This window comes from Acanthaster planci, linkage group LG10, assembly GCF_054643075.1.
Source record: "Acanthaster planci isolate LZ-2023a linkage group LG10, COTS_SCS, whole genome shotgun sequence".
NCBI classification, from domain to species: Eukaryota; Metazoa; Echinodermata; class Asteroidea; order Valvatida; family Acanthasteridae; genus Acanthaster; species Acanthaster planci.
This window is the reverse complement of record NC_141786.1, coordinates 20,183,473-20,200,357: the sequence shown is the minus strand read 5'-3', so window position 1 is coordinate 20,200,357 and position 16,885 is coordinate 20,183,473. Positions and strand designations below refer to the sequence as shown.

Sequence of the window (16,885 nt, the reverse complement as noted above, 5' to 3'; positions counted from 1 at the left end):
ATTACACTGCACAGGCTGATGGGCAAGGTGACTGGGATAGGTACAAGACGAGTAAGGCCGTTTGGAAAAAAGAAACAAATTTCATGAAAGAATAATACTGCTCTTTAGTAACAAAACATTATACATTTTTAAACGTAGAATGAACCTTCGAGTAAAATGTGAATTTCAGAGAGCGGAAACCTTTTTTGAGAGTGATTACTGACCTGCAATATGAATTAGCGTTGAAGTAAAAACACAAAGGACGTTTTCCCCATCAGTCTTATGTTGTTTGTTGTTCCAGACGTCATCACGTACACATTCATTTAATCGATTCATTTATTGTACAAGACCTTTCCTTGATACAGGTGAGATTTGTCTTCAAGAATAAAATGGTTACAAACGACTGTTCCCGTGGGCCGTCTTTGTTTATCTGAATTACTGTCTGTGGTGTTGTTGTGATTCTCCCAAGGCAGTCGCTCACGCTGACGAAAAGGCTCATTTGGTATTTTGGAAAAATGATAGAGCTTTGTGGAACCTCTATGGGCGCCCTTTTTACACTGCTTTATTTTTGTAAATTTATCTAAAACATATGACAATCAACACAGTACCGGGGTAATGGTGCAGTGACGTGGGACTGAACAATGTCCGTACCCGGTTTCCTAGTCTTACGGCTGCGGTATGAAATAACAAATGTGCTTATGCAAGCCACTGCCTAACGGCTGCAGCCATGTCATATTAGCCTGTTTGGTACTGCTAACCATAGCCAATCATTTCATAGCCAACCTCTCATCGAACTGAAGTTGAAGGTCACCAACCTGTGACATTATTGTTTACGTAGTGAGTGGCGCTCCTGAGTCAATTCACAGACGTGTGTAGCCACGCACATACATGTAGACTTACTCTGAACGCCATGTTCCAGGAAGTGGATCGCTAAAATAATTCTCATTGTAAAGAGCGAGAAATCTTGGCAATATTTTTAAGGCTGAAAAACATAGACGCTTTATGAAGGTTCATTCAACGCGGTGAGTAGAATTGCAGCATTTAAGACACTCCATATATGACAAATCAAAGTGCAGTGGTCGATGCTTGGCAAAGGAGAAGAGGGACAGTGGACTGGTGGACATGTTGTATTGTGGTGATGTTATGCGTTTTCCATCACGAAATGTAAAGGGCAGGATATGACTAAAGCATAGTTATGATAGTAGGGGAAGAGGAGGGCGTGTCAGCAATCACCCCAAAAGGAGGGAGGAGTAGCTCTGTTTTAAGCAAAGTCGTTTGTATCTTATTGACGCGATGGCCGATGGGTTGAGAGAGACACCTCAATTCAACACAGCCTCATTCGATTTTCAGCTGTGTGGAAGAAGTTAGGGGCCAATACACCAATCAATTCAGTGCTTCATCAATTATTGATTACCGTATGGACATTATCGACTAAACTGGAGTTTAAAGTTTATACAATTATGAGCGTTAGACTGTAGAGGTTGGGGGAAATGGGTTTCTGATGAGCACTGCACATCTTCTGGTAAATGGAGATGAGTCGTCAAATTATCTCGGCGCCGTTAGGCGTTGCACAACACAACTGTGTATTATAAATAGGTCATTTATGTATGAAAACGTTTTTAAAAAATACATGTGAAGCTCAATTTTTGTATTAGGCAATGCACAAAAATGGTTAATCATTTTGATGAACGGGTGTTATACCCAGCAAGAAATGAGACCGAGGGGTACCCCCCAACATGTCCAATCCCTATACACATTACAAACTATTGTTACTTAACACACCCCCCCCAGATGTCTGAAAGGAATTCCCCAGATTCCAGCGAGACAATGACCAACCACAAAGCAGGGGGGTTTCTCTCCGTCTTATACCTTGCTGCATATGACGCGTGTTGCCCTCACAGCTTCTTTTATTTGCCAAGGACGCAGACAACCCCTCCCCCCACTTCATGGCCATGATGAATTTAAATTTAACCAGAGCTTTAGTTAGCACCCTGCTTGCCGAAGGCATATTACTACAGGAAAATCTGCCGGGGCTCTGTTTAATTGACCTACAGGGATTTACCCTGAGAGTAATTGATGTAAAACAAGGAAAGTTATGCAAAGTATGTTTGAGCGTATTTTTCCCATGGTTTTCATACACATTAGGAGAGACCTAATCTGCACGTTCTCATTTATCGATGGTGAATAATGTTGATTTTCATTTAATTCAAGACCTTTTAATGGTTTTCTATGAACCAGAAAATGGCTACAGGATCAGCAGTTAGTTCAGCTCTAGAGACGATCAGCAGGCATCATCTTGAATGCCCCATTTGTAGTGAGAGATTCCAACGACCCAAGATACTGGACTGTCTGCATAGTTTCTGTGAGCAATGTCTGCTGACACACTGCAGCACGAAGCACCAGGGCTGTACAGAGATTCCTTGCCCCGTGTGTCGACAAGAGACACAACTTCCACAGGCGGGGGTTAGAGGCCTGAAAACCAACTTTTATCTGATCGGTCTGGTTGAAGAGATTGAACAACAGGAAAAGTTGGTGTGTTCGGGTGAGACGAAGCTGCTCTGTGAGACATGTGATGATGGCAGTGAGGCAACGCATCGCTGTCTGGACTGTGAACAGAATATCTGCTCACGTTGTCGAGGTACACAGTTACGGACCGCTGCCACGTCGAGCCACACAATACCTCCATTAGAGGAAATCCGTCAAGGGAAGATTAAAGTGAAAAAGCTGCCTGAACAATACTGTCCAAAATGTCCGACCCACGAGGGGGAAGTTACACGATTCTTTTGCACAACTTGTGAGACATTAATCTGTCGAGATTGTACTGTGATAGACCACTGCAAACCGCAACACGCATACATTGATATAAAACAGGCCACTTCAACATACAAAGAGTCATTAGCTGACTTGTTTTCCCCCCTCGAGAAGATCCTGAATGAACTCCAAGAATCTCTTGAGATAGTTTCAAAAATGAAACACGACCTCGATATCAGAGTAGAGAACGTAATTTCAGTGGTGCATACCAAGGCAGCTGAGATAAGAGCAGAGGTCACTGCTCAAGAAAATTGCATCATCCATGAAATCACAAATATCCAAAGCGATCGTCTGCAAAAACTGGCAGAATTTAAGAAAACAATGAGTTTGGCATCGGAGAGAATACAGCATTCATTGGAGACAGCAAGAGAGGTGACAAGGACGGCAGCGGATAGTGAGTTCCTCTCACTCTACGCAACAATCAACAAAGACTTGAAATTGTTGGCAGGTCAAACTACTCCCAGAGTTGACAAGAGGCTTGGATTTCTGAAGTTCAAGCCGAGTGAGGGGGTAGGTGACATCAGTCTGGGCAAGGTGGTGACGGAAGGAAAGTGGGAGCAGCGATGTGTGTTTGGTAGCATGGGAAGCGGTCCAGGAGAGTTCTGTGGGGCTTGGGCCATTGCTGCTCGTCAGCCTGATGAGGTTGCAGTGACTGACGAAGAGAACGATCGAGTTGTGATCTGCAGCATCAATGGTAACCAGAAAAGCACAATCCCGATGGAAAGACGTAAGTTTGGATAGAAACTGCTCACAACGATATGCTGGTGCTTTGTTTATCATAAATAATTTTATGATTTATTTTGGAATTCCTCGATGTCAAACAGTATCGTACCCAGCCTTTGGTGAGGGGGTGTTTCTGAGTCTGTTTTTGCATTCAATTGGGGACCCTGAACACTAACAATAAGGTCCCGATTCACATAAAGTCCCCGATTGATAACTGTGTACAAAACATATGGTTGGTCTTCTAAGAAAGTACAAACAAAAGAGGAACAAATACTGAAAAATTGCCTGGGTTAAATTGTAACCCAAGGAAGGGGGAAAAACGCAACTACCCAAATACGGGCTGTGTTAACTCAATTTTGGGTTGACAATTACTGTTTGTCTCAGTTTTCACCCACAAAATGAGTGGATATTACCGTTTTTGGTTAATTTAAATCACCCAAATTGGGTTGAAACCACCTAACTAGTTGGTAGTTGCAGTTTTCACCCTCGCTAAGGGTAATTTTAACCCAGGCAATTTTTCAGCGTAGCGGGTTCCCAGATGCAGACAAAGACACACAGGTTTGTGAGGGGATTCAAAAGCAAATGCTTCTTTTGGCTTATTCATCACGATGAAAGGGAGAAAAAATCATGTCAAAAGCCTTACTCAAAGTCCCAACACGCTTGCTTCAAATTCGTGGTGTTGTTTGCTAAGGGTTTTTTCATGTTTGATAAAGACTTGCAAATATCCTGAGTACTTTCTTCCTACTCACCTATGACGTAATCTAAAACAAACAGGCTAAACAACCCGTCGGTTGGGGGCAAGTTGCCGCCGCTGGATACGCCACTGGTGTCAAGCCACATAACAAATCTAAAGCAAAGGCTTTTGACAGAGTCACATGGTACCCAGACGGAGGACGCTCTAGGACAGAAAAAATGATTGACAAATTCATTTTTCCAGATATTGCAGCATATTTTACTCAGAAAATTTCCCTCTCCCCAAAAAGACTACACGGCGGTTTATTTGTGCAATACCTGGATTCCTCGTTCACTTGCTATGCATGGACGTAGCTACACGTTAGCCGCTTCTTTGACACTTCTTCCAGGAACTTCATATTGATTATTTCATAATAGATAATTCCAGTTTCCAGAGATCTATTTGTCGAGGAAGGGACAAGGGTTGATCCTAGGTCTTTGGCTTTATACATGAAACTCTTCATGAACGTGGGTGATTGGTTAATGCTTTTCTTTTTGTCTTTCAACTCCAAACAGGGCCATGTAGCATTGCAGCTACACGCACCGGCAATCGCTTGGTGGTTGTGGAGGAGAACGCATCCCGCGTGAAAGTCTTTGACAAGGACAATACGCTGGCTTTCCAGTTCCCCACAGTGCCACCGAGTGAGGTCGGTAAGACCGCAGTGAACCTCTGGAGTGTAGCAGTCAAGACGGATGGGACCATTGTGGTTGGTGATGTCAAGAGAATGGTGCTGACCGAACACAGCCCCACTGATGGCGAACTCAGAGGCACCATCCCAGTCAAGATTGAACCTCGTTATGTCGCTGTTGGCAGCAATGATCGAGTCGTAATCAACGACTTCAAACAGTTAGTCGGTGTTGTTGATGGGAATGGTGATACACTGTTCACCATCAAACCTATCATCGATGGTGAGGTAGTTAGGCGCTGTACTGGTGTATGCGCAGATAGCACAGGCATCTATGTTGCAATGCATAATGATGATGACACCGGTCATATCCACCACTATGACCCTCAAGGTGGCTTTCTCCACTGCATCGCAGAGGGTCTGCACTGGCCCATGGGAATTACATTCACAGCAGATGGGCAACTGGCAGTTGGAGAGTACTACTCAGTGAAGATTTATGACTTTGTTTAATGTAACACAAACAAGATTTATGCAGTAGCATTAGTTGGAAATGTTGCGGTGTGAACAACATTGCATTCAATTTCATGACTTCTTTTTTTATAGAAAATTAGATCCACAAAGGTTTGCGTAGGCTGAGATGGGATTCAAAAATATGGGAGCTACATAAAGTGCTTACCATTTAAACAAATTCCTTTGTTAGTTTTGCGTTGTTAACTATATTTTCTCTCGACATATGAATTATTTTCATAGACCCATTTAACAGTAGTAAATGCATCCCAATATTGGTGAGTTATGCCTACCGTAAGTGCTCACAGAAGATATGGGAAGTTGTTAGCTTGTCTCACCAAAAGAATCAGACTCATTTCAATGCACACATCTTGCAGGGGATTATCAAATTGAGGAGAGTATAAAAACTGAAAAATAATATATGAACTCAAATTGTTCTCATTGAGATTTACATAAAATTTTAATGTTCTCAAAAGCTTACTTTGTGTGAGTAGTGGGATAGCGAAGGTCTCATCATTTAAATGGTGAAGTACATTTCTAAAAGTCGATGTGGAATTCACGTTTGGAGGAATATTCCCCTCATAACTAAACTGTCCCTTTGTGTTGAACCGCCTTATTCTTATTTGCGTTTGAATGTATATTACGAATTAATACCTCGTTAAAACAGGCCCAATGTCACCATTTGGAGGAGAGTTATATTAATTCATTCCCCTTTGCAACTCCTTTCAAAATAAAATTCATTTCGTTTTCTTTTGAACTCAAATGAAAGTTTTGTTAGAGATTTAAATGATGTTTTTCTCTGTGGCAGAGGCAAAAGCAAGATGAAATGTAGGTTATAAAAAACTTTATTGGCAAATTTCTTAATTTTCGTGGAATTTATTTACATAGTTTTAATTAGTGACAGCAACAACATTCCACTTACAGAATATAAACGGTTTCAAAGACTATGCTTGAGTATTATTTGAAGGCAACATGACCTTTTCATTTTTTTTAAATGTGAATATTTATCATGACGTAGGTAATTTACATTGTAACGGTTATTTGCATACCCATGGTAAAACTGTTACTTTTCGGCTGGCCTCCTTGAATCTTTCCTGTACAGGGAAGGGTTGAACACGCATCCAAACCTCTAACAAATAAAAAAATAAGTCCCAAGACTCGTTTTGACAGTGGACAGATTTACTGGATTATCCGTATGGTTGTACAGTTGCCCCTTGTACTATGTAGTGATATGAAGTAAGCCGTACGTTATCAGTAATAAAGAAATCTTGGGGACGTATCAAGAACCAGACCCGTAATACGACAGCTCTCCAGGAAGTTTGTGAGAGAGATGTTAAAGGGTGCCATAATTGAGGTTGTTTAATTACTCCTGGTTGTTTGTCTGCGTCAATACATCAAAGTTGAGTATTACAAGCGACATCTTGTGTGTCTCTCTACGTCTACATACCACGTCCGGTGCTTGTTGCATTTACGTTGAGAATGGTTTCCCTGTCCCGTCCCATTTAAACCATGTTGATCCTATAATTCTAGATATCCGTTTTCTTCCCTATCACATTAGTACTTGGCAACTAAATTGAAATCCGTAGAGAGAGTATCTCGAACGCAAAGCCTGTGTAAATATTAATACGCCTTTAGTTTTGTTTTTGGTAGCCGACCTGTTACGGGAATACGTAAAAAGTTTAAAGATAAAATAAAAAAGGATGAACCTTTAAAACAGTTCATTGGTAAAGTCCTGTAGGTTTGATGGATTTTGTAGTTTTGACAGTGTTTATAAGCTTTAATAATTTCATAGGACCGTGCTTGAGTGAAAGCGACGTGACCATTTCAATTTTGTCATGTGAATATGTATAATGACGTAAGTATAATATGCGTTGTGCCTCGGTTATTTGCATATCAGTGCATCAGGTGTTAAGTTTGGGTTTACCTCCCAGTGAGCTGCAAGCCTCCGGCGTAAAAACGGCTTGAACCAGTGTCTAAGCCCTCATCAGAAAAATAATTTCCAAGAATAAGATTGATCGTATTATTTCACAGTTACCCCTTTTGCTATGCAGTGAACTGATCATGAAACACAGCTGGCTATGGACGTTGCCTGTATAGTGTATTCGGTGTAATGAACAGCCGTCGGGGTAGTAGCGACGCTAATTCGAAACGGACTACAATTTTTTCTCTGGGCTCGCCATAAAGATTATTTGAGAGCGTAATATGCATGGTCACAGTTGGGTTGGAGACTCTCGTTTCGTGTCTGTGCACGACACAGCCATTATCTGACCGTCAATGACGAAACTGTACAGTGTAAAGGAAACCCCCAATATGACTGTCGGGTTTCTAAGTTTCATAAGAGAATAAACATTGCACTATCTGATATAAATGCACGTAGGCCATATAGCTGTAGTTTGTATCTACAAAGTTGAGGTGGAAATTAATCAAGGTTAAATGTGGCAAATTGCATCCTGTGTCCGTCTCTGTCAACGTGCCATTTATAGTCCTCACCTCTTATTGGGACAGCCTCCTTGTAGCGTCTAAACGATGTTGACCTTATAATTCTAAATTCTTGGTCCCTCCCAAATAACATAAATGTTTTAAAACAACTTCCTAAGCTCAGGAGAAAGTGTCACCATTATTAGTTTTCGTCTTATTACGCAAATACCAAAGACACTTTATGCTATCAAATCTTGGTTAATTTCTGGTACTGATTGCTGATTTCCAGAGTGGTTCTAATTAGCGTAATGGTACCGAGTGATAGGTCTGAACGATCCGTCTCTTGACTTTAAAAGGCGATGTTCTGAAAGGCTCCCCGCAAAACCGACAAAGAATGAAACATTCTGTCACACTCAGGACTTGCAACGTAAAGTCTGTGTAATCCAACTGTTTAGTGCTGAACGGCACGTTACTGTGTATTACCGTAGTTTGTTATGGTGCAGCTGTGGCTAGGTTCGTCCCAACAGAATGGAGTCTCGACGCAACGGTGTGGAAATGAGTTGAAAGGGAGACTGGGTTGAAGGGACTGGCTTTCAAGTTCATGACACACTGTGGTTTGCAAATAACTGTGCACTGAAGCGTAAGGCGGCTTTGAGAATGTACCGTACAGTTTGGAATAGACATCAATGTCAAACCAACGCAGGTCTGGCCTTATGTACCACTCGCTGTACATTGCTTGCGTATCCCTACACACCACACCTTGTCGGCGCCATTTTCCAGGAAACACTTCGCGTCTACACTTTCCAAAATCTGTGCTACAGGTGTGATTTCTACATTACAAGAGTGGAAGAATCTCGATAAAACTCTAGACAAATCAATCGATTCAATTTAAAAAGGAAAGCAAGGACGTTCCTTTGAATGGTAAGTGAAATACTTTCCGTTGCAGAAATCTTTCAAAGAACTTGTCAGTGGTTTGTTTGAAAAGCTACGTGGCAAGGTTGCCACATCGGTAATTGCCGGCGATAGGACATAGAGTACGGGCTACGAGATCAGTCCAGACTCTGGTCCCGATGGCTTCAACGTTTCCCCAAACCAAAAAGTTTAAAAGGTGGAACAATTTGGGGAAGGGGTCTAATGTTAAAAGGAGCTCACAGTGGAGTAAATCTGTGTTGAAAACTGGGCAGATGGAGGACGGGGAAATTGTGGGGGGACGATTTGCCCAGACATGAAAATTCGACATGATGGGGGAGGGCGATGTTCTTGATAAAGGTGTACTTCTGTAATGTGTATTCAATTCATGCAGAATCTTTAACCAAAATGGTATACTTATGGCTTTCTGAAATTGCTTTCGCTTTTCTGATACAGTGATATTGCATTTCAGTCGTTGGGAAATCCTGAAAATTCAGCACAATCCGCTTTATTTTTTTCTCATCACAAACTAAAGTGGGGATGATTTAATAGCTCATACCCCCACCAAGGGGGGTATATTTCCCCATCCCCCGGGATGTACACACCATGGGGGCTCAATAGTCAGTTAATGAACAAGTTGGAGAGGACGAGAGCTACAACTACGCATCTTTCAAAACGCGTTAGCGTTAAATGGACCATGCAGTAACTTCAAATAGCACTATGGTGTTTCAAGTCTCCTTCATTTGATTTTCTTTTATTCTCATTTCATTTTTACTTTGGGGCCTTTTGTTTTACACTGAAAGGAACCTAAATAACTTTGATGTAATTTCAGAGGCAGTTGAAAAGAAGGGCAAAGGAGCTGTATTTGAATTTTAGGCAAGAATTTCCGATATATGCCGTCAATTGATCACATCCAATTATGACACCTTGGCTTCAAGCCTGAGGGAAACCTTTTCAGCTGTGACGTATCTGCGTCTTGTACAGATAATCCCACTGGCCATGAAACGGACCTCTGATTTATTTCTTATTGTCGACGTTTTCTCTTACAAAATAGACAGGCCATGTTGCCGTGTAAATCATCACAGAACGACGTTATAGCAAGGAAAGGGGTTCAAAATGTGAAACGGAACTTGTCACGTTGAAACACGAGAAAAACATGCTTCATGACTCACTGGCCTACCGTCATGAATTAGAAACCGAACTGCGGATTAGAAACAAAAACAATTTTGTTCTATGGAAAATATTCCACAAATAGTCAAATTGTAATGCAGGAAAACACTACTACAAACATTCTCTTGTCTCCTCTTATTGGCATTTATTTATTAGCACACCCGCTCACAACTATGCATGTTACATTTGAATAAAAAACGCGTCACAAAAACTCCAAATTAAACAAAAAATGGGCGCCTCCGGTATCCTGAGTGTAATCTTTATCACGATTTTGTACCCGCTCCTTTGGCGTAAAACGAAGCCTGCAAGATGAACTGCAAGATTGCAGTGCCCAATGCCTAGGCAATGGAACTATTGAATCATGTCGTTATTTCATTCACATCGGCACGATCAATTTCAAATAGTCAAGAGATGTTGACCATACTTGATGGCACTATCGGACACATTCCAGAAAGTGTGCCTGAAAATGCCTGTGTGTTGCTGCAATAGCATCTGCGGTATTCGACGTCATTGGTCCTTTCTTTCCATTATCTAATAATTATTCCTGACACAAAGTGCTTGGGTTTGAAGTGTCCTGTGTTATTTTTAGCGGGGTCCTCAAATGGAAGGGACGTTTGGTGGCCTTGTTCGGGAGAAACAGACTAAAAAAAACAGAAGAAATCAAATTGTTCCCACAAATATTTCCTTCACTTTGAACTCGTTCATGCGGTTGTTTGTTCAAAGAAGAAAACCTTTCACAGTTTAATTTATAGAGGACCTTTGTTTCTAATTTGCCTTATACGTAGAAATGGCGACAGGATCAGCAATGAGTTCGGCTCTAGAGACGATCAGCAGGCATCATCTTGAATGCCCCATTTGTAGTGAGAGATTCCAACGACCCAAGATACTGGACTGTCTGCATAGTTTCTGTGAGCAATGTCTGCTGACATACTGCAGCACGAAGCACCAGGGCTGTACAGAGATTCCTTGCCCCGTGTGTCGACAAGAGACACAACTTCCACAGGCGGGGGTTAAAGGCCTGAAAACCAACTTTTATCTGATTGGTCTGGTTGAGGAGATTGAAGTACAGGAAAAGTTGGTGTGTTCGGGTGAGACGAAGCTGCTCTGTGAGACATGTGATGATGGCAATGAGGCAACGCATCGCTGTCTGGACTGTGAACAGAATATCTGCTCACATTGTCGAAGTACACAGCTACGGATTGCTGCCACGTCAAGCCACACAATACCCCCATTAGAAGAAATCCGCCAAGGGAAGATGAAAGTGAAAAAGCTGCCTGAACAATACTGTCCAAAATGTCCGACCCACGAGGGGGAAGTTACACGATTCTTCTGCACAACGTGTGAAATGTTAATTTGTCGAGATTGTACCGTCATGAAACATCGCATACCAGAACATACCTATCTTGAAATAAAAGAGGCCGTGTCGACATACAGACAGATATTAGCTAATTTGTATTCTCCCCTTGAAAAAGTATTGAACCAACTCCAGAAATCTAAGGAGACAGTTTCAAGAATGAAGTATGACTTGGATATTCAAGTGAAGACAGTCATGACAGAAGTGCAGGACAGGGCAGCTGAGATAAGAGCAGAGGTCACAGCTCAAGAAAATCGCATCATTGATAACCTCAAAAACATCCAAAGCAATCGTCTTCAAAAACTGGCAGAATATGAGAAAACAATGAGTCTGGCATCAGAGAGAATACAGCATTCATTGGAGACAGCAAGAGAGGTGACAAGGACGGCAGCGGATAGTGAGTTCCTCTCACTCTACGCAACAATCAACAAAGACTTGAAATTGGTGGCAGGTCAAACTATTCCCAGAGTTGACAAGAGGCTTGGATTTCTGAAGTTCAAGCCGAGTGAGGGGGTAGGTGACATCAGTCTGGGCAAGGTGATGACGGAAGAAAAGTGGGAGCAGCGATGTGTGTTTGGCAGCGAGGGAAGCCGTCCAGGAGAGTTCTTCGGGGCTTGGGACATTGCTGCTCGTCAGCCTGATGAGGTTGCAGTGGCTGAAATCTGGAACAAACGAGTTGCGATCTGCAGCATCGATGGTAACCAGAAAAGCACAATCCCGATGGAAAGATGTAAGTTTGGATAGAAACTGCTAACAAACGATACACTGGTACTTTGTTTTGTGGTAAAAATATTATCATTTATTTCGGAATGGGAGACTTTGAGACGTATGGTGGCGGCAGACAAGCTGGTCCTTCTCCTCGGTTGTGCGCGTGCTCAAAACTAACACGAATTCCTAGAACTGCACACACATGTCCAGATCAACCAAAAAGGACAGTTTTGTCTGCCGCCACTATGCGTCTCAAAGTCTCCCATTGCTCGGTGTCAAACAGCGACGTGTCAAGCCTTTGGTGTGTGGGTACCCTTGAGTTTGTATACCTATTCAAATCGTGCACCTATAAACAATAGGAACCACGGTTGCTAGAGAGTAAGTTAGTACTTGCAAATATACTGATTACTTTCTTTCCTACTCACCTATGGCGTAATCTAAAACAAACAGGCTAAACAACCCGTCGGTTGGGGGCAAGTTGCCGTCGCTGGATACGCCACTGGTGTCAAGCCACATAACAAATCTAAAGGCTTTTGGCAGAGTCACATGGTACCCAGACGGAGGAGGCTCAAAGAGAAAAAAATGATCGGCATGTTTATTTTTCCAGATATTGCAGGATATGTTATTCAAAGAATTTTCAACTGTCCAAAAAAGACTACAGGGCAGTTTAGTTGCGCAATGCATGGATTCTTAAAAACATGAATCCTTGTTCACTTGCTATGCATGGACGTAGCTAAACGTTTAGCCGTTTTTGTCACTTCTTCCGTGAACTTCATATTTAATGTTTCATAGTAAATAATTCCAGGTTCCCGGGATCTATTTGTCTAGGAAGGGACAAGGATTGATCCTAGGTCTCTGGCTTTATAACTCTTATATATATAAGATGAACGTGGGTTAAGATGAACGTGGGTTAAGATGAACGTGTGTAAAAATGAACGTGGGTTAAGATGAACGTGGTTTAAGATGAACGTGGGTAAAGATGAACGTGGGTTAAGATGAACGCGGGTGATTGGTTAATGCTTTTCTTTTTGTGTTTCAACTCCAAACAGGGGCACGTGGCATTGCAGCTACACGCACCGGCAATCTCTTGGTGGTTGTTGAGCACAGCGCATCTTACGTGAAAGTCTTTGACAAGGACAATACGCTGGCTTTCCAGTTCCCCACAGTGCCACCGAGTGAGGTTGATAAGACCGCAGTGGACCTCCAGAGTGTAGCAGTCAAGACGGATGGGACCATTGTGGTTGGTGATGTCAAGAGGATGGTGCTGACCGAACACAGCCCCACTGATGGGGAACTCAGAAGCACCATCCCAGTCAAGATTAAACCTTGTTATGTGGCTGTTGACAGCAATGATCGAGTTGTAATCAGTGACTGTAAACAACAGTTAGTCGGTGTTGTTGGTACGAATGGTGATACACTGTTCACCATCAAACCTACCATCGATGGTGAGGTAGTTAGACGCTGTACTGGTGTATGCGCAGATAGCACAGGCGTCTATGTTGCAATGCATAATGATGATGAGGACACCGGTCATATCCACCACTATGACCCTCAAGGTGGCTTTCTCCACTGCATCGCAGAGGGTCTGCACTATCCCCTGGGAATCACATTCACAGCAGATGGGCAACTGGCAGTTGCAGACTTTTACTCAGTGAAGATTTATGACTTTGTTTAATGTAACACAAACAAATCGATTTCCTTCCGCTTTCTTCGGGAGGAAACAGCAATACCATTAGTCGGAAACGTTGCTGTGTGTACAACTTTTCATGCAATTTCATGACTTATTTTTTAATAGAAAATTAGACACACACAAAGGTTTCCGTAGGCTTACTGCATAGTAAAAAATTGGAAAGCAAACTACATTAAAATTTCGCTGAGATGGGATTCAAAAATATGGGAGCCACGTAAAGTGCTTATCATTTAAACAAATTTCCTTTGTCAGTTTTGCATTGTTCTCTGTATTTTCTCACGACATGTGAATTATTTTCATAGTCCATTTAACAGTAGTAAATGTATCCCAATATTGGTGAGTTGTGCCTACCGTGAGCGCTCACAGGAGATATGGGAAGTTGTTAGCTTGTCTCATCAAAAGAATCAGACTCATTTTAATGCAAACATCTTGCAGGGGATTATCAAATTGAGGAGAGTATAAAAACTGCAAAATAATATGTGAGGTCAAATTTTTCTCATTGAGATTTACACAAAATTTTAATGTTCTCAAAAGCTTACTTTGTGTGAGTAGTGGGATAGCGAAGGTCTCATCATTTAAATGGTGAAGTACATTTGTAAAAGTCGATGTGGAACTCACATTTGGAGGAATATTCCCCTCATAACTAAACTGTCCCTTTGTGTTGAACTGCCTTATTCTTATTTGCGGTTGAATGTATATTACGAATTAATACCTCGTTAAAAGAGGCCCAATGTCACCATTTGGAGGAGAGTTATATTGATTCATTTCCTTTGCAACTCCTTTCGAAATAAAATTAATTTCGTTTTCTTTTGAACTCAAATATAAAATGAACTCAAATATAAAATGATGGTTTTGTTAGAGATTTAAATGATGTTTTTCTCTGTGGCAGAGGCAAAAGCAAGATGAAATGTAGGTTATAAAAATCTTTATTGGCAAAGTGCTTAATTTTTGTGGATTTTATTTAGGGCCTACATAGTTTTAATTACAGACAGCAACAATATTCCACTTACAGAATATAAACCTTTTCAAAGACTATGCCTGAGTATTATGTAAAGGCTACATGACCTTTTCGTTTTTTTTAAATGTGAATATTTTTCATGACGTAGGTAATTGACATTGTAATGGTTATTTGCATATCTTTAGGTAAAGTTGTCACTTTTCGGCTGACCTCCTTGAATCTTTCCTGCACAAGGAACACGCATCTAAACCTCTACCAAATAAAAAAGCTAAGTCCCAAGACTAGTTTTTGACAGTGAACAGATTTACTAGCTTATCCGTATGGCTGTATAGTTGCCCCTTGTGCTATGTAGTGATACAAAGTAAGCCGTACGTTATCAATAATAAAGAAGTCTTGGGGACGTATCAAGAACCAGACCCGTTATACGGCACGCATCAAAAACTTCCTCTGGGCTCTCCAGGAAGTTTGTAAGAGAGCTCTTAAAGGGTGCCATAATTGAGGTTGTTTAATTACTCCTGTTTGTTTGTCTGCGCGTGACATAGGATCTGGTTGTCAGCAACGAAATCGGACAGTCTAAAGGAAAACCCTTTTGGGTATTTTATAATTTTTGTGATAAAGTCTGAAATGTAGGGACATTGCTGTTGCAGTGTGAATAAAATGTACGTAGTCTGTGTTTGATAGAAGAGCTTTGCATGTCGACTGCTTTCATTTAATACTTTGTTTCTTCAAGAAATGGAATTTCTTCCTTATAGGCTGTAGTCTCTGAGGACGCCTACATGTATGTATGACAGTACCCCGGGTAGTTAGTTGGGTCAATACATCAAAGTTGAGTATTACAAGCAACATCTTGTGTGTCCTCTCTACGTCTACATACCACGTACGGTGCTTGTTTCATTCACGTTGAGAATGACTTCCCTGTCCCGTCCCATTTAAACCATGTTGATTCTATAATTCTAGATATCCATTTTCTTCCCTATCACATTAGTACTTGGCAACTAAATTGAAATCTGTAGAAAGAGTATCTCGTACGTCAAGCCTGTGTAAATATTAATACGCCTTTAGTTTTGTTTTTGGTAGCCGACCTGTTACGGGAATACAAGCAAACTGACCTCAGGAAAGAGCTTGGCCTTTTGCACAGAATGCTGGTTTTCCAGAGCATTCAAGCACACAGATACGGAGCGTTAGGTCGGAGGGAACTTTCCTGGACTGTAGAGAGCGAAATTCAGCGACTTGTGGGTGATTTTGCGAGATTGACAAAGAATGAATAAACTGGTGACACCCAAGTATGGTTGTTGTCCCAACTCAAGATTACCATTCCAACTAAAAGGTGCGGTGTGGCTGATTACTCTGTATTAATACAATACTTTGTTAGGGGTCCGGCTGTACGAAGTGTCACTTCCTCAAAACAAAATTGTTTAATCGACACAATATAGTTGAAATGGAGTGGGAAGGGAGACGAGTTGAAAGGAACTGAACTTGAAGCTTATGACAAGCTGATATTGAAATGACTGTGAATTGGGGCTTAAGGCGGCTTTGGAAACGTATTGTAAAAACGAATGTATATAGGGAGGGGAGTAGTTTAAAACGTGAAAGCTAATCAGTTTGAAAATATCTGCAAGAAAAATAAAGCTCGATGGACTACCATCATGAATTGAAACAATAAGCCAGTTTGTAATTAAGAACTGCGCATACGCGAATGGACTTTTGCAAAGGTCATTTGTACATTAAACAAACTTTTACAGAAAGAAAATTGGTAAAATTGTCACGTAAAAGTGCTGCTTATTTTCCCCTGGAGGGCCTTATTAATCTTCAGAAAGCAATAATATGTCCAAAAGTCAATTTAGCAGTGAAAATATCGAAACATTTGCTAGGAAACACAGAATTTTTCAGACCACCCTCATGGCGTTTGTGAGCAGGGTGTAAAGTGACATTCGTATGTGGAACTCACTCCAGGAAATCTGTAAGGAAAGCAGTATTTTTAACTGAAAATGGCAGAAAATGGTATTTATGGTGGCCGGACGGACATCGGAAATCGTCAACATTGACCCCAATATTTACAATCAAATTCACGAATCGATCTCCGGTCGCCAATATTGCAGTAAATATTCACGACCAAAATTTACGACCTGCTCTCTTGTAGCAAATATTTCCGTCAACGTTTGTGACCGGAATTCACGACTCACTAGCGCTCTTCGGTTGCAAATATTGACGTCAATATTCCAGACTTTTTTGACTTGTTGTATCCCCTGTCGCAAATATTGCTGTGATTTTTTTTTCAGCAAAGGAAGGTAGATTGGGCG

The 16,885-nt window shown here is 41.4% G+C and overlaps 2 protein-coding genes across 3 annotated transcripts; both read left to right on the top strand.

Annotated features, from left to right (window-relative positions):
• Window positions 1-862: 862 nt before the first annotated feature.
• LOC110990995 (E3 ubiquitin-protein ligase TRIM56-like) lies at window positions 863-7,826 on the top strand. The gene is made up of 3 exons (XM_087142626.1): window positions 863-1,001; window positions 2,218-3,517; window positions 4,762-7,826. The coding sequence occupies exons 2-3, from the start codon at window positions 2,221-2,223 to the stop codon at window positions 5,379-5,381; spliced, it is 1,917 nt and encodes a 638-aa protein (XP_086998752.1). The 5' UTR covers window positions 863-1,001; window positions 2,218-2,220; the 3' UTR covers window positions 5,382-7,826.
• LOC147797982 (E3 ubiquitin-protein ligase TRIM56-like) lies at window positions 913-15,270 on the top strand. 2 transcript variants are annotated; one of them, XM_087142625.1, is made up of 3 exons: window positions 913-1,001; window positions 10,661-11,959; window positions 12,987-15,270. In XM_087142625.1, the coding sequence occupies exons 2-3, from the start codon at window positions 10,663-10,665 to the stop codon at window positions 13,610-13,612; spliced, it is 1,923 nt and encodes a 640-aa protein (XP_086998751.1). In that variant the 5' UTR covers window positions 913-1,001; window positions 10,661-10,662; the 3' UTR covers window positions 13,613-15,270. The 2 variants fall into 2 exon arrangements, with proteins under 2 accessions (XP_086998751.1, XP_086998750.1); XM_087142624.1 differs by lacking the exon at window positions 913-1,001 and adding an exon at window positions 8,427-8,717.
• The last annotated feature ends 1,615 nt before the right edge of the window (window positions 15,271-16,885 follow it).